Here is a 23,727-nt window from a genome sequence, read left to right as displayed (position 1 = left end):
AAAATTAAATAAATAAATAAAAATTTTAAAAAATTGATGAAAGTGGGAAATAACATTTATCAAATGCTACTGTGTGCTCAACACTATACATGCATTATGTCAATGAATCCTTAAACCAACCCAGTGAACTAGGGATTATCATACCTCTTTTAGAGATGACAGATAGAGTCATATACCCAAAATCATTCAACCAATAGGTAGTAGAACTGGAATTCCAAGCCAGGCCTCCCTGCCCCACTCCCCTGCTGGACCCACTGTCTCAGCTGACAACTAAATTAATGCAGAAGAAGCAACAAAGCTGTGATCAATCTGAGTATGGAACAGACTCTTAATGTCAGGATAGACATCTCGAATTCTGTTCCTCCTCCCCGTACAGGAGTGCATTTAGGCTATTTTGAATGTGTTTTAAGGTTTCAAATAAGTTTTTATGAATTTTAAAATATATTACTTAGTGAAAATAGAACCAGATCATTGCCAAGTGATCTGAGCCTTCCTTTCGGGTTCGGGGGTTATTATTATCCCTCATTACTATCACCCTCACCACCATCTTCACTAGCACCATCATCTTGGCTATGTCCACACTTACCACTTCCATTCAACCTTCAACCTCCAAGTTCAAACCAGGGCAATTAAGCAATAAAAAGAAATTAAAGATATTCAGAATAGAAAGGAAAAAGTAAAACAATCTCTATTTACAGTTGATGTGATCTTTTATATGGAAAATCCTTCTATCATAAGATATTAGAATAAGTGAGTTCAGCAGGGTTGCAGGATACATGATCAAATACAAAAAAAATTGTATTTCTATATACTTGCAATGAACAATCTGAAACTGAAAGTAAGAAAACAATTCCATTTATAATAGCATCAAAAATAATAAAACACTTGGAATAAACTTAACAAAAGAAGTGCAAAACTTATACTCTGAAAATTACAAAATGCAGTTGAGAGAAATTTTAAAAGATTTAAGTAAGTGGAAGGGTGTCTCACATTCATGGGTCAGGAGACTTAATATGGTTAATACGGTAATAGTTCTGAAACTGATGCACAGGTTGAATATAATCCTTATCAGAATCCCAGCTGGCTTTGTAGAAAGTGACAAGCTGATCCTAAAATTCATATGGTAACTCAAGAGACTCAGGATAGCCACAACAATCTTGAAAAAGAACAAAGTAGGTAGACTCACAAGTCCCAATTTCAAAACTTACTACAAAGCAACAACAATCAAGAGAGTGTAGTACTGGGATAAAGATAACATGCAGATTAATGGTATAAAACTGACAATCCAGAAATGAGCATTTACATTTATAGTCAACTGATTTTCAACAAAGGTGTCAAGACAATTTAGTGGGGAAAAAATAATCTTTCAACAAATGCTGCTGGGACAACCAGGTATCCTCATACAAAAGAATGAATTTGGGCCCCTACCACACATCATATAAAAAGATTAACTCAATATAGACCAAATACTTAACTTAAAGCTAAAACTATGAAACTATTAGAAGAAAACATAGGGGTAAATCTTTGTGACCTTGGATTTGGCAGTGGTTGCTTGGATATGACCAAAAGTACAAGCAACAAAAGAAAACATAGATTACTTGGATTTCACCACAATTTAAAACTCTTGTGCTTCAGAGGACATTATCAAGAAAGTGAAAAGACATCACACAGAATGAAAAAAAAATTCGCAAATCATATATCTGATAAGGGACTTACACCCCAAGTATATAAGGAACTCTTACAACTCAATAATAAAAACAAATAATCCAATTTTTAAAAGGGCAAAGGATCTGAATAAACATTTCTCCAAAAAAGATGTAACAATATGTAATGGCTAATAAATACATTGAAGGATGCTCAACGTCATTAGTCATTAGGGAAATGCAGATCAAAACCATAGTAAGATATCACTTCATATCCACTAGGATGGTTATAATCAAAAAGAAAGATAATAAAATTGTAGCTGAGGATGTGGAGACATCAGAACCCTCATATACTGCTGATGGGAGTATAAAATGGTGTAGTCACTTCAGAAAACAACCTGGCAATTCTTAAACAGCTAAACATAGGGTTGCCATTTGACCCAGCAATTCTACTCCTGGGTATATACCCAAGAGAAATGAAAGCATATGCCCACACAAAAATTTGTACACAAAAGTTCATAACAGAATTATTCATAATAGCCAAAAATTACCCAAATGTCCATCAGCTGATAAATGGCATATCTACATAATGGGATATTATTCAACTGTAAAAAAGAGTGAAGTACTGATACTAGCTGCAACATGGAAGAACCTTGAAAACATAATGCTAAGTGAAGGAAGCCAGTCAAAAAAGACCACGTAGTTATAAGATTACATTTATATGAAATCTCCAGGATAAATCTATAGAGACAGAAAGCAGATTAGTAATCGCCTCAGGCTGGGAGATTGAAGAGATTGGGGGTAGGAGCTAGGGGTACAGATTTCTTTTTGAAATGATGAAAATGTTCCCCAATAGACTGTATGATAGTTGTACAACTTTGAAACTCTACTATATTTATATATAATACAAAAAATTGAATTCTACACTACAAGTGGATGAATTGTATGTGATGTGGATTGCATCTCAGTAAAGCTGCTATCCAAAAAATGCACATTTGTTGGTAGCACATTCAGACCTGCCTCCAGGGATGAAGCACCTTTCACGGAGGAAGGACACTTGGCAAAGAAAAATATCGAGACCTGTGAGTGTACAAGGACTTCTGATGCTGTCAGAGAAAGAGACCTAGAACTACAGAGAAAGGACAATGACTCTCAGAACTTTGTAGCATAGCTTAAAGCTTTTTAGCCACTGTTCCAGGCTTGTCATTTTCATAACTACTATTTGTATTCTTTTAGGAGCAAATTTTAAAAACCCAAACAATCTGGGAAATATAGTGGATTCAGAGAGCAGTTTCTGGGGTAAGGCTGCTTATATTTGAATTCTAGTTTTACCATTTCCTAGCTGAGAAAAGGTCTCCTGTGGGGTAAGTTAAATGTCTTCTGTGCCCTGGTTTCTCCATCTGTAATTGTGCTGTCCAATTCAGTAGCCATTAGCCACATGTGGCTATTGAATACTTGAAATGAGCTAATCCAAATTGAGATGTGCTACAGGTGCAAATTATATATCACATTTCCAAGACCTAATCCTCTCCCCCAAAATAGAATATCCTATTTGATATGATAATACTTTGGATATAGTGGGTTAAAAATAAATTATTAGGGCTTCCCTGGTGGCGCAGTGGTTGAGAGTCCGCCTGTCGATGCAGGGGACGTGGGTTCATGCCCCGGTCCGGGAGGATCCCACATGCCGCGGAGGGGCTGGGCCCGTGAGCCATGGCCGCTGAGCCTGAGCGTCCGGAGCCTGTGCTGCACAACGGGAGAGGCCACAACAGTGAGAGGCCCGTGTACCGCAATAAATAAATAAATAAATAAATAAATAAATAAATAAAGTTCATGTCACCTGTTTCTATTTTTTGAATATGGCCACTAGCCATTTAAAATTGCTTATGTTTATATTTATTAACATTTATATTACAAACCTACACTTGTATTTATGGTTATTTTTAAACAGGTTTATATTTATAAACAGAAGTCAAAATTATCTGTTTACATTATATTTCTATTGGACAGTGCCAGTCTACAACATGGAAGTAGTAACGTTCCCCGCTAAATGTGGTTGTTGTGAAAATTAAATAATTTTTAATATACGTAAAATGCTTAAAAATCCCTGACCCTTACAAGCACTAAATAAGTGTTAGCTTTAAAAATGTATTTGAAGGTGGTCAGGTTCAAAGAAGCAGAGGGCAACTTGCCATGGGCAGTACATCTGTGAGAGACAGGGCATGACAGTAGCGCTTTGTAGAAGAACAGCCAGGCTAAATCCTTCAGGTCTGCAAGGAGAGGCTGACTGGGCACAGGGGCTCATGCCAGAGGGTCGTGCAGTTCCCAGACAGCCATCTCTGCAAAAGTCAGCCGTCTGGACACTGGTGTTTGAAACAGGTCAACAATAAGGATGCCAAGTAAGTTTTTCTGGCTCCAATATGTCACATAAAATGTGAAATATCACCCTACTCCTCTAAAATTTGTCTCATTTATCTAGAAAGGAGTTAATGTTTGTTCTATGCTTCAGGTTTCTTTTTTCTTTGGAGCATGTTAGAGTTGGTAAGTACCATCCATTCTCCAAATAAGTGGCCATATTTGACTCAGCCAGGCAGATAAGCAGTTGGGAAATAGCATAACAGTAATACCCGTGACACTGCAGTCATCACTCTTAAGTAAGCTATTATTTTACGTAATAACTAAGTTATTATCACAGAAGCAGCTGTGATTTACTAAGTGTCACATGGATGAGGTTCCTTAGCCCACAGCCTCTTCAGCTCAGTGCCCTGGATCAACTTGCTTTTGCTGCAGCATGAGTATCTCTACAGAACGCTTCCTCCAAGGCCAACGCCACCACCACCATGAGTACCCCTGAAACCCTCCTGTTTTTATTCCTTCTTCTCTTCTCAATAACATAACAGTACGTGTGCAGGTCCAGAGCTTTATAAAAACTGGGCTTAGAGCTTGTTTTTAAGCTTGCCGGTCCTTATGAGCTTCTGACTGCTTCTGCTGTTATTTTCAATAGCGTATTTTCCAAAGGGCTCTGACCACCTATTAGAGCATCTGGCCTGCTCTATAGAGCTTCAGAGGCTTAGCTGTATATGTGTCTGGGCTCAGAAAGGGGCAGGAACAGAGAAATATGGTGCTCGAAATAATGGAAGACAAAAGCAATTCAATAGGAATTCCACATATTTATTTCATCACACATCATTTTAAATTTACAACTAGTGGTGCGCTAGCTAAACTTCCCGTGTGTGTGTGTGCGTGTGTGTGTGTGTGTGTGTGTGTGTGTTTAATGGACAAGTGAGCACCTGTTATCTGTTTTGGGCCTGTCGCTATCCAAACATGTATCTGTTTTATTAGTAAATATTTGAAAATGCTTAACGTGGCTCTTTTAATTTGTACAAATAGAGACACTCTTTTCTTGATTTCATTTTTTAGAAGTCCAAATCCATCAGGTTCTCAAAGCATTATTAAATTCTCTCAGCCATTCTGGCTTTTGTAGACTGCAGTCCAACAGACTGGAATTTCCACCACAAAACAATTGAGTGAAAAATAAAATGATGAATATTTGAGGATGTCCCTTATAAAGGACAGTGGACCACATTATAGTCTCAAAGAGATACAGCACAAGAAAAAATCAAATGGAGTTCCTGAAATTAATATTTCTAATTCTGATATGCTGAGTCCGACATTTTTGTAAGCCAGAAGGCAGAGGACTGATTAGCTTTCTTCTAGCGATCTGACTACATGGCCAGCAGAAAGAAGAGATGGTATGTGTTCATTCTGTGTGCCTCTTACCTCAATACTCAATAAAACTAACAGAAGAGATAAATATTAATTCTTGAAGATGGCTGACAAAAGCCATTAAAAGTCTTATCCCTTTCCTCCCTGCTCCCCTCTCCAAGAAAAAAAGGTCTGTTTTTTCCTGATTGGGCATGTTTCATAGAAACAAGCTGTGTAAGGTTCTACCAAGGGCTTCATATACATTGACTGAAAATTGTTAAAACAAAATTGTGCTCTCCTGAATGTGTGTCTGTGTGTCTTATTTTTTACAAACAGTAGGTTCTTCTTAGGGCAGAACTATTTTCATAGTACTAAATGTGATTTGAGAGAGATACAATAAAACTAAGAATGCTACTAAAAGTGTCACATAGGTTGGCTCACAATGACACTGTAGGTAGTACTGAATGATTCAGGCCCAAGCTTAATTATGTGAGGTTTTTCATTGTTTTTTACAAAACTCTTAAATACAGGTAAATATGTAAACACTGTGCTCTCAGGGAGCAAGTACTTAGGCATGTCACGTCATATCCCTTCCGGGGAGATGGATTCCAGTGAAACAGCCCCATCAGTTTCAAAACCAACCGCTGGAACTACTCTCTGGTTGAGGAGGAAACACCGCCTTGCACATGTCAGAGTTCTCTTGGTGCAGCGGGAATTCAGATCCCGCTATTAGGCTTTCTTTTCTCTTCCGAGAGACATAACCTCTGCCTGTGGACAGCCTTTCATACTTTGTCTCAAATTGCCTGCATAATAACAATAATAACAAAATTACACACATATTAAAGTCACCCCACACCCGTCAGAGCCAAGTTATTGAGTGAACACTTGAAGCTTCTGTTTCAAAGCCATTTGACAAAGGATGTGAGTACCAAAGACGACTAGCTTTCGTTCCCATGAATGGGGTGATTTTTTTCTTCGCATTTCTTTTTACACCAGCAGATACACTCCACGTGCCTGGGATATGGGAGTGCTGCTACTCATTCTTCTGGAATGAGGGACCAAATGCCTCTCAGCTTTCTGCAGAGGCTGCTAAGCTTTGTAGGCCTTGCTATGTCCCCCACCCTCATTCCAGGAGCCCCACCTTTGGAGTATTCCCCTTTTGAGAAAGGAGCAAATCCAACTGGATTTAAGCTGAGAATGCTGACAGGGAAACATCCCCAGAGCCCTGGCCCAAGTGAAATGTGGAACCTAACCAGTTAGCCTTGTGCCTGGGCTGCTGGTCACTGCATTTTGACCATTGCAAGGTTGATTTTCTAAAATGTATTAATGGAGGTTTATTCTAGACATAGGTTAATAAATTAGCAACAGCTTAATGTACAATAATCTATGATCTTTTCTTCTGTAAAAACATAACCTGCTCATATTTGTACTTACATCATCTAGCATTCCTTACATGGATCATGAAATGAAAAAATAAATAAAGAAGGTGCGTAACTCTGCCCTACTTATCAAAGGAGATCATGTAAAACATGGTTCTCTGCTTTAAGTCTACAGATTCCCTTCATGGTTAAGTGTGCATGTCAAGGCGACCTCTACACCCACCACAGAAAAGTCAGTGCTCCCCAGACCCGAAGCAGCCTACTTCCTCACTATAGTATTATTAGAATAATTGTCACAAAATTCAAAGGGCACAGTGTAAATGAAAAGCTCTAGAGTGGATAAGGGGTTGGGAAAACTACATGGACAGTTATATATTTCGTTTCTGGGACACTAAGTACTCTACTAAAAGCTTTTTTTTTTTTTTAATTCAAAATCCCAAAATCTTAAGCTTGAGTCAAAACTTAAACCAGGTCAAGTTGCTGTTATATGGATTACCTAAAAATTGTGATTCATTTGGGCTCTTAAACCATGGTAAATGATTGTCAGATGTTCTGTTTTGAACTTTCTGTCCAAGAGACAACTGTGAAGATAGCTGATAGTAAATATGCATCTAGTGTTTTTGCTGAACCTGTGTGGTAATTCTTACAGTAAATCAAATCCCTTTGTTGCCTTGATAAATTATTTCTGGGCTAGAATATGATATTATCTCCAGAATCAAATGAACTAGTCATTACAGTTTCTTGGTATCCTAGAAACTAACTTTTTTTTAGTCTTATCAATTATTCATTTACTCATTTAAAGAAAAGTCATGTTTCACTGGGTTTTTACCATTTTCCTTTAATTTCTGTAACGGAATGCGCAAAACTGGATGCAAGTTCCTGGTGAACTGGGGCTGGCCCTGGAACATTCCATAAGCACTGCTTCTTACCTGTATGGAACTCCATCCCTGTCCATCTGCAGGCACACTAAGAAGGGGTACTGAGAAAACTGCACCGTGGAGATAAACTCCAAGCCTGCTTCTGCTTCCACACCAATTTCCAGGCCAGCTTTCACAAAAGAGGAGTCCACTGTGATGTCACCAGTTATTACCACAGTTACCCTAAGAATTGAGCAAAATAAGCTGTTAATCACATTTAACTGAGCTGAACTAACAGACCACAGGGTCTGAATTTCTCATGCTGATAACTGGAAAGAAACACTTAAGGGATTAATAGGTGACCTAAATGTGTTTAGAATTCTGTTGGTAACCAGGAACTGGTTTGTCCCAGCAATTGGGCAGTGAAGTTTTGCCCTATTCCTGAGTCCTCCCCCAGCCTTCAATTCTAGATGTGGGAATGAAATGTCTATCAGGCATTAATGTTTGGTATGGGCATACCAAGAGCCATGATGAAAACATGCCTGGGACCTGGTCCTATCAGGAAGTCAGAAATACCTGTGTTATCTTAAAACAAAGTCTAAGCTCACCCAGAAGACAGTTGATGTTTACAACAATTTTCTTGGTAACTATCTCTCTGTTGGCTTCTATGTAGCTACCTCAATTCCATTTCATTACTTTCTCCAAAGGGTCTCTGATGACAGAAGTCTATGGTGGCCAAGATATTTGAAAAATACAGTATCACAAAGAACCCTTCCTACAGCATGTATATTGGGTGCCCCAGAAAGGACAGATGTCATAGGTTCTCCAGTGATCACCTAGACAGATTGGATTGACTCGGATAGAGGCTTGGATGAAAATGAAGAGGATAAACAATCCTAGTAGAAGGCTTACCTCTAGGACTACTCTAATTTAATTGTAGACTTTAGATGAAATCAGAGCTGTATGTTCGTGCTCTTTTAATAGGCTACTAATTTTTGCTGTGCTTCTCACAGCACACCTGCTGCTATTGCCAGTGTAAAAGTAGGTCAGAGGTGGTATCATTTAAATCCCTGAATCCTTTTCCCTGAATTCATTAAATCCCTGACTACCTTCTAATATCTTACACTCAACAAAGGCTTTAGAGATATTTTTTAAATGAACAAATGGAAAATTGAAGATGAATTGGCTATAATGTGGACACTGGCAGATACTTAGGGATATCGTGTCTCTTTTAAAAAGCCAGAAATTTTTGTTGTAGCTGTTGTTGATTTCCTTCTGAAAATAATTCAGTTCAGTTTAATTTGGGTAAACTTCTGTCTAGAAAATACATCAAAAAGATGACCAAGGGGCTTCCCTGGTGGCGCAGTGGTTGAGAGTCCACCTGCCGATGCAGGGGATATGGGTTCGTGCCCCGGTCTGGGAGGATCCCACATGCCGCGGAGCTGGGCCCGTGAGCCATGGCCGCTGAGCCTGCGCGTCCGGAGCCTGTGCTCCGCAACGGGAGAGGCCACAACAGTGAGAGGCCCGCATACCGAAAAAAAAAAAAAAAAAAAAAAGATGACCAAGATGACTGATGCAGTGGGAAGCCCTAAATTATATTGCTTACCACTCTGAAACCCTCTCCCATTTCTCATTCTTTGGTTCCTTTTAGTAACACTGAGGGTCACCTTTCATGTTAAATGTGCCACCTTTTGATTTTTCTCAATTCCTTCATCCATTGTTCAAAATAAACTAAAAATCTAATTTTAGCACTCCTATCTCACTTCTGCCCCACTGTATTTTTAAATATCCAAAAAGGTAAAAATCAATTGCATTTTCATGTTCTTTTCTTCAGTATTACAACAAACAGAAGAATAATTCTTTTGATTATCACATTGGTTCAAAGACATTGTTTTAAGTTCAAAATAAAACACTTTCATTTGATCTGATGGGTCAATTAGAAAAACTAAAGGAGCAGAGAAAATTCTGTTTAGAAAAATGAACACTAATAAAAACATTTAAGGACTCAATGTTTAAGAATTAGATTCTCACAAAAGTGATCATCTTTTTATTTTTCTCCACGGAAGACAGCAAAAGAGGAAAGATTTTAAATCCCAACAAGAGGTATAAGCTAAAAAAATTTGCTTAAAAGTGAAGTCTTCTGACAGCATTGTCAGCTACTAAAGTGGAATACCAAGAGAAGATGACCATCTCATCCACTGTGCAAGCTGTCCATGGATGTCTTTAAAAGCAAAAAGATCCTTGGCTGAGTCATATTAGGTACCTAGCTGCTCATAAGAAGCTATGGAAAGAATGACTTCCCATGGTTACTCCCTACTCTACGATTTAATGATTACAAACAGAAAGCATAGATTTCAAGAAGTCGGAAAGTTAAACAATTCCAAAAACATATCTCTGCATATAGAGAACAGACTTGTGGTTGCCAAGAGGGAGAGGGGGTGGGGGAGGGGTGGACTGGGAGTTTGGGATTAGCAGATGCAAACTATTATATAGAGAATGGATAAACAACAAGGTCCTAGTGCATAGCACAGTATATTTAATATCTTGTGATAAACCATAATGGAAAAGAATACGGAAAAGAACTATATATATGTATAACTGAATCACTTTATTGTACAGCAGAAATTAACGCAACATTGTAAATTAACTATATTTCAATAAAAATTTTTAAAAACCTTATCTCTGTGGTTCTTTGTATAGAGTACTATACATATACTTACCGATTTTTCACTCGGGTCTTAGACTCACGATACCACAGGCTAAACTCCATTGAACCTGAAATATCAATAGCCAGACCACCCTGGACATCCATATTTGCCTTAAGTCCAGATTGCAACAGAAGCTCCTAGAAACAAAAATACAGAATAATAGTTAGAAGAAGAAGAATTAGAAGGAGGAGGAGGAGAGGGGGAGGGGCACAATGTAGCCAGCCCCTTTCCAAAGGCACATTCAACCTCCGGCTGTAGGTAATACCATTTGAGTTGTGTTAACATTGAAGTCTTTCTCTAGGCTTGGAAACACATTCTAACCTTGATCACGGAAGTAGATTATTGATTTGCTAAATTATTTAGTCAATTCAAATACTAAAGAAGTGAAGTGTCAGTTGACAAGGGTGCTTTCTTTCAATCTTTGCCTCACTTTGGGAGGGGCAATGGTTCTCAAAGTGTGGTTCCCTGACAAATAACATGAGCATCCAGGGAACTTGTTAGGAATGGAAGCCCCATACCTACTGAATTAGAAACTCTGAGGGTGGTGCCCAGAACTCTGTGTTTTAATAAGCCCTCATGTGCTTCTGTTGCACCTAAATTTGAGAACCACAAGACTAGGGAAAATGAAAGCATATCCATCAGAAATCCAGTGTGGCTTTGGAGTGGGGGTGAGGGTTTGGGATAGATGATCTCTTGAAGTCCTTTACCACTTCCATAGTTAAATGCTGTGTCAAATATAGTAAACTGCATCCTGCTGGTAAACGAAAGGCAGGATAAAAACGGCTGGTGCAGTATACAAGTTCCAGGAATTGCCTAGGAAAGGAAAGCTAGGAAAGTAAGGCAAGGCAACTTAACTAAGCCATAATACCCTATTGTTTGACATTTGGAATGACATCAAAATAACAAACAAGACCAACATGAACTCCACGGCATATTCCAGAGGGACAGCACTCATTTACAAACATAGTCCATCCTCAGTAATATTGTAGTTGTCTGAAACCCATTGTTTTATGCTGTTTGCCAGCATTTACCCTTTAAGTCTTGCAATTCTATGTACATTAGATGGGGCGATGTTGGCTGAAAAGTTCTCCAGCTGGATTGGAATCAGATTGCCTTGGGACAGTGTTTGAAATGATAACAGTTCTGGGAAAAAGGCTCAGTACCTTTAATTTTGATATTCCTCCAAAGATCTTAGGTCCACAGCAACTGGCAGCATGCCTAACTTCTTTACATAACTGCCCTATTCAGACCAAATAAGCCATGCTTTCGCCAACTATTAATGCCGCAATTTCACTTCCTAGAAAGTACTGTGTTGATCATGGATCCCCCTGAATTTTCTCCAACTTTCGAAAGAGTGTGGCAAGAAATCTCAATCATAGAACTTGTTTTACTAGAAAAGTCTGATTGTGGCATGAAACTACCTTCAGTCTGAAAGACACTTGGATGAAAGCATGAGATTCTCAACACAGAACTCGGGCCACATTAGGAGACAGCCCTAAGGATACTTACTGCTACATTAGGTCCAGAACAAAATGTGGTGGTGGTGGGATGCAGGGCTTACCTCAGGCATCATAACTGATATGAAGGAAGACAAATTATCCTGAGAAAACCACGATAATCATGTCCCAATTGTAACCTATGCCCATGAGCTGCAGAACCAAGATGTGAGTTCTGCATTTGCACTGTTATTGTCATTGTTTCCAAACTGGCCCTATTGTATGCCCTGCCTCAAAAGTACTTCCTTATTTGGATCATATTCTCTATTCCCCATTTGAAAACTATCATTTTGTTAGTCCCTAACTCGGCAGAGGTCTGTGATGTGGACTTTAGCCTTCCCACTGGCCACACATTACGTGGATGTCAAAACACACCAACTGCCATGGAAAAGAACATTTCACGGCTATTAAACAAGGTGCCTTTTGTGGGGAGAGAGCATTTCCACTGCAGTGTGGGTTTTGAGGGGCGCCTTGGCTTTCCGAGAATATTCCACTTCTCTCCTGGGGTGGGGATCGTGGAAGAATTCTTATGCATAGTCACAGAGGAATTTGTTTGCCCCCCCCAGCAATAGAAGGACAGACCACTGACCCCTGTAGAAGGACAAACCACTCTTTCCTTCGTGAAAGGGGCTAAACTACATAGTGCAGTGGTTCTAATTTTTTTTTTTTTTTGCGGTACGCAGGCCTCTCTCTGTTGTGGCAACGGGCTCAGCGGCTATGGCTCATGGGCCCAGCCATTCCGTGGCATATGGGATCTTCCCGGACCGGGGCACGAACCCGTGTCCCCTGCATTGGCAGGCGGACTCTCAACCACTGCGCCACCAGGGAAGCCCAGTGGTTCTAATTTTTGAGGGGTGTTAAGTAAGTAGAACTAACAGCTTTTGAGCACCTACTGTGCCCCCAAAGCTCTACATTTTGTATCTCATTTAATTCCCATACAAATCTTCCATGGTGGGCATTATATCTGAAGACTGAAAAGAAAAATTAGGCTTGGAGGCTGCATGTGGAGCTAGAATGAATACCCAGACTGTCTCTTGTGGGGAGACTTTTCTACTACCATACATGCATGGCTAGCAGGAAATCATAAGTGTCATTTGTCTCCTAGTGTGCAAGGAAGGCTGTTCTGAGAAATATTGCAAAAAAAGATAAAGCATAGGCTTATGTCCTTGTTTCACCAAGAGGACATGTTTATTTAAACTCTTGTTTATGAACCAGAAGAATAAGATACTGGAGCTTTGTATTTATAGCTAATGTGACCCCTTTGATCTTTTACTTTTGGGCCTAAAGGTGTTTCTTAGAGCTCAGACACTGATATTTTGACAACTCATCCCATTGCTCCCATTCAGGAAAATATGTTCTCTGCTGGCTAAAGAGGATCCCCCTGTTCATCTGACTTTATAGACATCCTTCTCTGAAGAGTAATCCAGTTAGCTGCAAAAAGAGAGCAAGAGAGTAAGCACAGAGTAATTCCATCTGCCCTGGCGTTTGTGATGGGTCATCCACTGCCAAAATTTCCTTCAATGTCAGCACTTGACCTAGAGTGGTATGTGCCCCTGAAGCTAGGATGGCATTACTGGAGTGTTCTGCAGAGCCAGGGAGACTCAAACAGCATATTTGTATAATAAACCCAGATCTGCCAAATACTCCAATCTAAATTACACTGGCATTGGGCTATGTTCATAACTAAGGGAAGATCTTTCTCTTAGAATATGCCTGCAGTACCCTAGCTTAATGAAGACAAAAATCATACAAGATAAATCTAGATCAGGGGTTGGCAAACCATGGCCTACAGGCAAATCTGGCCCACTGGCTATTTTTGTAAATAAAATTTTATTGGAACACTGCCATGCTCATATGTTAATATATAATTTATGGCTATTTTCACTCTACAATGGCAGAGTTGAGTAGTTGCAACAGAGACCATATGTCTCACAGAGCCTGAACTATTTACTTTCTGCCCTTTACATAAAAGTTTGCCAACCCTGACCTAGGTTATTACTTATCTTTGCATCAAGAGTTATACCCCGATTCAGACTATTAGGCGTTGCTGTTGGGTAGGAGAGTACATACAGGTGGTACTGAATTGTTATTATTCCTGCATCTTAAAATGTGGACTACTTTCTCAGCACTCTTATGCCTTCTTCAGAGATTCTTTCATTAAGAATACACCTCTCCAGAGGTAACACTTCAATGGAAAAATGCTGATGTAAAATTATAATATAATTTGAGAACAATTTTTCTTCTGTGACTTTGAGGATTAAGGGGCATGAAACGCATTGCTGGTTGTCCTTCTTTTCATTCATATTAACAGAAACACAGTTTTGTTCAGAGTGTCAATACAACCATTGAAAAACTATATTTACCAGCTTCTCTTGCAGCTAGAGATATCCATATGGCAGTTTGGGTCAATAAAAAAGGACTTCTTTTTGTAGACGCTTATCTTTTGTAGAAATAGATAGTACTTGCAGGACAGTTCTTGAAAAAGAGTCTCAGACTCTGCTGCACCTTACCCTTCTCTCTCCCTTCCTGGAATGAGGAATTAGTGCTGGAAGTGCAGTGGCCATCTGATAATCATGAGGGGACAAGCATGAGGTTGAAAACCACAAGTAAAGATGGCCAACCTGAGGAAAAAGAGTCTGGATCCTAACAATATCTTAGGGTTTCCATATCAATCCTGGACTACCTACTTCCAAATACTTGTTACATGATAAAAATCAAACTATTTGGTTAAGCTACCCCAAACTGGCTTTTTTTGTTATATACAGCTATCCTGAACTGTTATGAGGAATAATAAAGATAGGGAATTAGCATCTAGTTTCAACCAATGACATTTTGGTGGAGTTTTAGTAAATCTGATATTTAAGGTCACTCCCAGATCTTAAAATCTATGATTTCATAACCAGAATCCAACAAATCAAGATCCTCAAATTATCTGGCAAAGAACAAAGCTGATAAAAACTGTGAATCATCTGTTCCAGATGCCTCACTTTATGAGTAGCAAATCCTGGTTTAAAGCTATTGAGTAACCTCCCAAGAGCACACAGAAGGTAACTAGTGAAGGCAAAAGTCAAAACTAGGCTATTACTTATGAATTTATTAAACAACAAAAGCAAACTTCCCAAGCAAGTCCTATAGTCTATAAATTTTAATCCAATCTCCTCATATATCATAAATATAAATCAGAGTGCAAGTGATCACTTTAAGGATTTCCCATAAGATCCTTTTTTAGCAAAAATTCCATTTTTATATTGTTATGCTGAGTAAGGCAGGAAATGTCAAGCCATTAAAGAAAAAAATTTTAAGCATCAAACACTCAAACTCAAAGGTTATTCAGATTAACCCTTTTCTGTTTCTCAAAAAATTCCATGAGGCAGCCCACTCCCATCTCACAGTAACTTGGTCACCTAAATCTTACCACACAGAATATAGTATTGTCGTACCTTAGTACAGTAATGTAAGATTTAGGGGTGAAGCAAACTGAAAACTATTCTGAAGAATGCAGGTCAAGTGAATGAAAGTAATCCTATTCTTTAACAATGAGTGAACCATTGTAAGGTTCTGTGAACATGAGAATTTGGGGCAAAGAGTCTCCATTAAGCATGTGGTTGGTGTCAGTGGTTGCTTGTGTCTCTACGAATTTGGCAGGGATGATGCACTATTTGGATCTTACCACTGTTGTCATGATAAATGTCATCAGTAACTATGAAGCCATGTAGTTTAGCTCTTGCCTTCAGAAATCACCTAAGCCCTTGTGCCCGGGAAAGCCAAGTGAAGAGATAAGGCCATCTCTTCTCTGTTGAATCCTAGGTTATTTTCTCCATAATTTCTTGTCTCTGTTCACATCGGTTTCCCACCACTACCGCCTTTTAGTTTTATTGAGATATAAATGACATTGTATTATACTCATATTATGTTGAGTATTTCTTCTTCTGCCTCAACAGTGAAAAGATGTCTTAATCAGATAATATAGACAAAAGAAAACACATTTATCTGTAGCAAAAGAGAAAAAGAGAAAGGGCAATAATACCAAGAGGGTCAAATGCTTTGAATGTGAGTTCCAAGGTGGGTGGAACTTTGTCTTGTATCCTCCAAGCATGGAGTACATTTAAAGCATGCCTTTTACATTCAGTAAACAGTTGCAGAATGAATTACCTGGGAATGATCTATTAGCAGAATAAGTCCTTTCACCACACTCATAGGGTCGCTAGATGCTGACAGCATTTTGGACATCAAATCACTGTATCCACTGAAAAAAGTGACAGGTCTGAGCTGAACATCAAAGAGGAGGGCTGACAAGCCAGCATAGGAGTCAAGGTTCTCCTCTCCTTCATCGGGAGTGGCTGCAATTAAGGACTCCAGTCCTTGGGCTTCAATGACCACCTAGAGAAAACGGATATAGCATTCATGACATTAGCTCCCTGCCTGTTCTGTACGTGATGATGAGCTATAACTAGAACTTTCCCAGGGGTCAAAAACTCAAACATTTGCAGTTGCTAGGCAAAAACAAAACAAAAACAACTCTAGGCCTGAATATGAGTTCGTTTTCTTCATTTAATCCTCACAGCCACCCTTTGAGGTTCATATGATTGTATCCATTTTGCAGATGAGGCCAAAGAAAAAGCTCAAATGGCAGAGGTAAGTCTCAAACCCCTTCTGTCTGACTGCAAAGACCATGAGCTTTCCATTTAATGGCGTCATCCTAGAGACAGTCTCTGCAGAACTGTCATATGTGGTGGATCGGCTATCTTGTAGAGCCCCTAAAAAGAGGTGGAGAAGTGTTGGGACAGTGTGCCCTATGAGAGGGTGTGGAACTCTCTAAGCCATGACTCACCCCTTTCCACATAAAACTTTCTCCAGTAAATGAAAAGATGATGAACGCTATGAGGAGCCTCACACCCTGATCTCCACCACACACAGGAATCCTACAGATTCTCTGTCCTCCACACCCAGCACCTTAGCCACTGGGCATTTGGCATTTCAGAATGCGTATCAGAAAACAGATGGCGATTCCTCAGGACAGAAAGCATGGTATCCTAACTAGAGTCCTACCAAAGGTGTAGTAATACAATATTGATAGGAACTCAAGTTTATATACATTGTATCATTTTTAAAGCTTAAATGAGCTTATTGAGAAGGCTAAAGTTTGATATGCATAAAAACTAAAAAGAAAGTATATTTCACAATTAGGAAGACTTTAGAGATTGTCACCACATTTGGGGTAAAACTAAAGGGACGGAAGTCAGCCAGTTGTCAAATGCCTACACTTTATTCTTTTCTCTCTTAGCAATATTGAAAAAATGTAGATTGACTCTTTGGAGAACCATATTCTATTATGAAAGCTTTTATTATGGGGAATCAGTCTCTTCATAGAAACACCAAGAGAAGGAAATATATTCTATAAATAAATATCTGGAGCTCCAAGGAATATATCTATGGATAAAAATATTTTTTAAAACATACATGAGAAATACTGGCATGACTTCAATTTTGTGACTATGTGTACCTTTGAAAAAACTATGGATGTTTGGCAAGTCCAGTGACTCAAAACACATAAGTTTTCAAGTTCACGTCTGAAACTCTCTCTGGGACTGTAAACCATACAGCCTCTTGCAGATGATGGAATCATGGGCGACATGATAGAGTCACCATTAATTTATGCGTTCTATAGTGTTATCATTAGTATATATTTTATTTTACTGCACACTAACCTCTTACATACTTTAATAAGCAAAATTAATGAAAAATGAGATACCTGGATACTATGAAGAGGATTTTTCCTAACGTACTGAAAGATGTTCAGGTTACTTCTCCTTAGAATGCCAGAACCAGAGTAAAGAATGTCAAGGCTATAAGTAGATGCCGAATGGGGACTACCTAAGGACAAAAAAAAAAAATAATAACCTGTAATTTAACAACAGTTCCAGCAATACTGAGCAGGGGATGGAGCAGGGAGGGAGAACCCCTTTTTGGGTTACGTACGTTCTATGTAGCCAGTATAGGCAGAAGAGGATCCACTCTTGGAGAAACGGTCATAATTATGAGCAAACATTTCCTTCAGAACTCGACGGACCATTTTGCTGTAACACATAAAAGGAAAAAGCTGCACATTCATGGTAATGGCTGTTTCCCAAGTCAGATTTGGAAAGAACCCAAATCCTCAGTGGAAAAAAGAGGGGGCCAAATTTTCCTCATGCCACTCCAAAACTGGGGAGGTGCCAGCTGGAGTGCCAGCATCAGGATTAGGGCTTTCCCCTTCATTCCTCGGATATTTGAAATTCAGTTTGGTATCAAAATGACAGCAAGGCGAGGACAGCCAGCTATGAGATGGCTTAAGCTGGCTGATGGACACACCTCAGGAGTGGAAAACACATGTTCTTTGAATCATCGTGGTTCTATTGTTAAATAGTATATACTTTTAAGGAAAGTTGTACCAAACTGGAGAGGTTGCCCATTATTTCTTTAAATGTTTTCCTACACCCTCTAATGTTATCACTGGCTAATGATATATAACAGCAAATTCCCAGGAATTTCTTCTATATTTGCATAGTTTTCAATGAAAGAAACATCTCAGTAAAACCCAATAGTCTCCTGTAAAGTAAGTCTTAAACCTGACCCCATACCTCTATATTATCTACTTAACTAATTAGTGTTGAGATATTTCCATTCCTGACTACTTAACACTAATCATATCAGTAATAATAAAATTATAACAACTCAGCAAAAAAGAAATCAAAATAATCAACCAAAGAAATCTGGACCTAGTTCTGAGGTAGAACATCACCGAGAGGAAGAATGGTTATCTTATAGGTTTTTCCCCCAGTATCACTAGATTATAAGATTTTAGCCTGAAAAAGGAAAGATGAAGAGTAGTCCTCAAATATTCAAAGGGCCTGCATGTGGGTGAATGATTAGATCTCTTCCACTTTGCTTCAGGAATAAAATCTGGGCCAATAGAAGATTTCAGTTATGCAAAGCAGTAATGGAGAGAGTCTCTAAATGATGACACAAGTTCCCTCAGAGGTGGTGAACCTCCCACCACTGGAAAGGTGCAAGCAAAGTCTGGACACCACCTGTCAGGAGACTAGACCCCCGCACTGGAGAGAGATAGCAAGTGAAGGGGCCTCTCACGTCCCTTCCAACTCTGATGCTTTCAGTTTCGAGAATCTGACCTGCAGTGTTCGCGACGGCTTCCTCATGTTTCCCAGGCTGCTCTCTACCCAGCTGCTTCCTCCTTACTGTCCCCTGAATCACTAGGTTCAGAAGACAATGGCAGTAAATACACCCAGGATCTCCCCCACAGAGTCTCACAAAAGCAAAGCAATAGAAGAGAAATCAAATCCACTTGACCAGGCACACATGGCTGCGGAGAGAATTTGTTTCTTTTCGGCATCTCTGATCTGCTTCGCCCTCCTTCCTTACTTGCCCTGCTCCTTTGTCTGTACTTACTCTTCCTGTTTCTTTTCCCTTCAGTCTCGCTCCTTGTTTCTTTCCTTCGATCTTTCCTGCCTTTTTTTTCATTTCCTTTCTCCTTACCTATTTCCCACCTCCTCCCATGTCTGTTTCCCTTTTCAACTGGGAACACTCAAACATGATCCTTCCTGAAGGCAGTGCTCGGCATGTAACTCAGGGGAAATGAAGATTCCTTCCCTGGCCCTCTGATTTCAGTGAGGAAAAGGGACAGCAGTGAATTTGGGAGAAGAGACTTGGGAACTGGAAGGAGGATGATTCCAATAAGTAACTGAGAGCAATGAAGTCTGCTGATTCCATTCTTCATATTTTGAATAGTCCTAAAACATGGGTCATGTCTAAGGTTTTAAACTCAAATGGTAAATTCATTTAACCTGTGATAAATGAGGCTTCAAAGATTCCTAACATTTGGAAAGTTAAGATGAAAGACCATTTGGTGGGAACCTACCTCATTTTACGATGCTAGCTATAAAAATAGTCCTACTGAAAATACAGTTGGATTTTAAAACATTGCTAACATTTGGCAATATAATGTTACCAGACCGAACGGGAGACCTAGAGTAAAAAGATCATACCCAGAGTTCCAAATCACAGTGCCAAAGTGAAGTTGTTTAATCCGGCCCTCCAAATAGTTTTGGCAAACTCTTTGGTTTTATGCAACATAACCCAGCATAAAGACCACACCATTATTATTAGCCACACATGTACCACATCAATATACAAATAAGCTTGGATAAGCAGAGACGGGGCACTGCTTCATACCTTGCAGGCATTTCAAAACGTAGGATGTCTTGGACAATGGAGAGCATGTATTTATTCATTTCTTTGGGAAGCTCCCCAATAGAGAGGAGGATGTTTTTTACTTCCATGTAGGATGGATTGTTATCTAAAATGATGGCAGCTGCAGTAGTGCGCACAGTCTTTTCGTGAACTTTATGATTCTGGTGGTATATCCTGTTCATAGTCTTCTTCACCTGTTCGTAAGATGTTCAAGCTTAGTTAGTGCGCATCTAGATTTTTTAAATTGATATCGTGCAGGAAGAGTTAACGCTCATAAAATAGACATGTGTTCCAATATTTCCCATATTCTTTTGCAGTTATGTTGGGGTCATAGTTCTGGCTAGTGGACCATGAACAGAATCACTGTGGGTAACTTCTGGGCCAAGGCAGTTAAGAGCTGGTGTATCTTATCCCTCTCTTTCTTCTACTACGGTAGAGAGCTCAGGGCCACATTTTCCTTTAACTACTTTAGCCATAGAGTGGATGAGAAGCTGAGATTTTTGAGTCTTGTTTGTTATTGCAGCATATCATGGTATTCCCTAACAACCACAGAATTTTCAAAGATACGACTGCCACATGGCAAAGGGGCTCTGGAGAGAGATGGCTATATGACCCCACATTTCCTTACAGTGAGGTACCTCAGAAATTTCCCTTCTTTTTTTAAATTAATAGACTATTTTTTAGACCAATTTCAGGTTCACAGCAAAATTAAGCTGAAAGTATAGAATTCTTATATATCTCGTGCTCCCCAGCCCTCCCCTCTCCCCCCAACATACAACCTCCTCCTGTATCAACATCCTGCATCTCAGTGGTACATTTGTTACATTTGAGGAATCTATATTGATAGATCATTATCACCCAAAGTCCGTAGGTCATATTAGAGGATTTTCTTTTTTCAACAAAACATTAACACAAAAGAAAACTTGCCAAAATAATTACATTCTGTGGCAACAAATAATTTCATTGGTCACTAGCACTGCCTAACAATATGCAGTGCTTGGGGTTCTGTATCAGGCATTTATAAATATTTCTTTCAGTTCTACTTTCCTCTGCCTTTTTCTATCTCCCACAAATGTTGACCTTGTTCTCAGGTATATAGGAATTAAGAATCACCTAAGCAAAAACAACTAGGAAAGGACAGAGCCGGAATCCATATGTTGGTCTGTCTATCTCCAAAACTCATGACCCTAATTACCACACTTTGCAGCTTATCAACTTTGACACAAAACATAGTTGCAAACTGGGAACATCATTCTCAGCAGGCAGTTTATCTTACACTTTATAAACATTCTCTGCCCTAAAAAAAAGTTTAGTTGGGATGGCTTCCTGAAACTGCAGCTGTAGGAACCAACATGGTAGTACTTAAGCCAGGTTATTCCAGTGTCAAAAAATTTAAGAGCATCTTAAATCTTGTGGAAGTAAAGACATTTCAGAAAAGAATTTGTTTCTTTTTTTTATTATTATCATTTGGAGTACTTTATTGAATTTTGATACTAATTTTAAGAGGACCACTTGACAACAAGAATTCATCCTGGGGAAGATACTTTGAAATCATATTTAACAGGGAATTGCTGAAGGAACTGGCATTGGTACCCAAGAGGAGAGAGGACTTTGCCTCTATTCGAATACTTGTAGAATTCTCCTGCCAGAGGGGAAGCCAAACTAAGACAAATAAGTGTTAGTCACGGGAAGGAAGATATCACCTTGATATGAGCAAAAAAATTGGACAGTGTGAGTTGTCCAATAATGAAGAAGTCTTGTGAAATATTGAACTTCTAGTCACCAGAAACATTCAAGTACAGGCTGCATAACCATACTGCAGAGATGTTTTCCCTAACTTTTCATGTACCAGTCATTCTGGACTTATTTTTTTTCCTGGAATATTCCACCCTCTTTCCCATTTGTGGGTCTTCACCCATATGCTTTCCCTGCTTGAAAGACTCCCACTTCTTTCTCATATTCTATCCAACACACATATCCTTTCTTCTGCCTGACCGTTTTTCATCTTTTAGCTTTAGATTCAGCTCCCCTTGCTTTATCTTCCTTTCACACTCTTGACTTCCTATATCTTAGCATTATCTATTACATTTGGTGATAAAACAAGAGAATGTGCCTCAATATTTATGCTTCAGGATATAGGACATTATCTATTCAAAATGTGAGGCTGCTTCAGAATAGCCTTAAATCCAATATAAGAGTTATTTCTAACAGGAAAGAGAGATTGTTAGTTTGGAAAGAAAAAATAGGGTGACTTCAGAGAAGTTTGCATGTGACTTGTGATTAGGCATGCTTTTTTCCTTTTGTGAATGTTGCAAACATTCTTGGAGAATTTACCTCATCAGTTATGAAAGGGGCATCATATCTCTGGAGAGTGGTGGTGGCGAGGTGGCTGAGAGACCCCTCTCCTGTCTCTGCGTACTTCAGAAGGAGTGGGATGCCTTCCGGAAGCCGGGCATTCTTCAGAGCCAGCAGGTACATCATTTTGTCCTCCTTTTTTTCTGCTTTTTCAAGTCCTCCCAAGATTAACTTCTTGGCTTCTACCACTCCCTAAAAAATCACATTCTACATCAGTCATATGCATAACCATATATTAAACAAAGCTTGGGTTAGATCAGCTTCACTCTTGTGTCCAAGATAACAGCTTAAAGTTTTAGAAAGTTTTACACTGGTTGCCTGACTGAGGCACACAATGAAAATGAACAAGTAAAGCTTGATAAAGGTGGTGTTGTTTTTTAAAAAAATACATACATTAACATATTAAGAAGCAATGAGTATAATTAATAATGGGCATATTTACTTTTAAACACATTCTGAATGTATAAAGTCATTTTTAAAATTCCCTTGTGAAAAAAAATAATAAATAAAAATAATAATAAAATAAAATTCCCTTGTGATCGATTATTCCTAAAACTGCCCATTCACTGAAATTCTAAAATAATGGTTAGATGGTGCCTAAATGGTGGCACACACCTTTTCCTTAGTAACAACTTCGGTGAAAGCACTTAGCACTCAACTGTAAGGTCTTGTTTTAAATGTTTAAAAAGTGCTTGTTTCCACTTGATTCCAAATTTGATTAATGCTGACATACTGTTCAAAAAACTTTCCTTGAATGCCTTTTATGCAGCATGTACTTTGCTAGGTACTTTTCAAACATATTCTTTAATCAGAAAAGGCCTTTTAGTTTTCTGGCCTAGAAACTATGAACTAGCAAGTTAATAGTTTAATGGAAAAGCAAATTAGAAATAGGGACTTCTAGGCTCTTATTTTACCTTTGCTGCTACGTATGTTTTAGGGGCTTCAGTATCATCTGTAAATAAAGGTTCCTAAGATCTAATTCATCTATAGGATTTATAAACTCTGAAACCAGGCTACAGGTACACACACACGTGCACACACACACACACACACACACACCATGGGAGAGATGGGGGGTAGGGAAGATATAAAAGGCCCCCAAAGAGAATGAAGATGCTAAACTTCAAATGTAATTAAAGAAATACCATTTCTCAACTACCGGATTGATCTTTAAAAATACAAAAGTTTGATAACATACATTGTTATTGAGCCTACAGGGAAATAGGCATTCAGGTGGAAGCATAAAATGCTACAATTCCCATGGAAGATAATTTGGCAAAAGCTAACAAATCTGCATTTTGATCCAATACCCTGGCCCTGAAGCTATATCTCCAAAA

General features: G+C 38.9%; 1 protein-coding gene across 1 annotated transcript in view; it reads right to left on the bottom strand.

Annotated features, from left to right (window-relative positions):
* Positions 1–4,805: 4,805 nt before the first annotated feature.
* Positions 4,806–23,727, bottom strand: part of MTTP (microsomal triglyceride transfer protein) — a 45,745-nt gene continuing 26,823 nt past the window's right edge. The window contains exons 11-18 of the mRNA XM_081242137.1: positions 22,370–22,582; positions 20,018–20,229; positions 17,768–17,865; positions 17,541–17,662; positions 15,941–16,168; positions 10,305–10,429; positions 7,657–7,827; positions 4,806–6,151 (exon numbers count right to left, since the gene is read on the bottom strand). Coding sequence (XP_081098263.1) covers positions 5,980–6,151; positions 7,657–7,827; positions 10,305–10,429; positions 15,941–16,168; positions 17,541–17,662; positions 17,768–17,865; positions 20,018–20,229; positions 22,370–22,582 — 1,341 coding nt within the window. The 3' untranslated portion in view covers positions 4,806–5,979. The remainder of the gene's footprint in view (positions 6,152–7,656; positions 7,828–10,304; positions 10,430–15,940; positions 16,169–17,540; positions 17,663–17,767; positions 17,866–20,017; positions 20,230–22,369; positions 22,583–23,727) is intronic.

The sequence above is a fragment of the Mesoplodon bidens genome (genome assembly GCF_964165515.1).
Source record: "Mesoplodon bidens genome assembly, chromosome: 1".
Classification (NCBI taxonomy): Eukaryota; Metazoa; Chordata; class Mammalia; order Artiodactyla; family Ziphiidae; genus Mesoplodon; species Mesoplodon bidens.
This window is presented reverse-complemented; position numbering and strand designations above follow the sequence as displayed.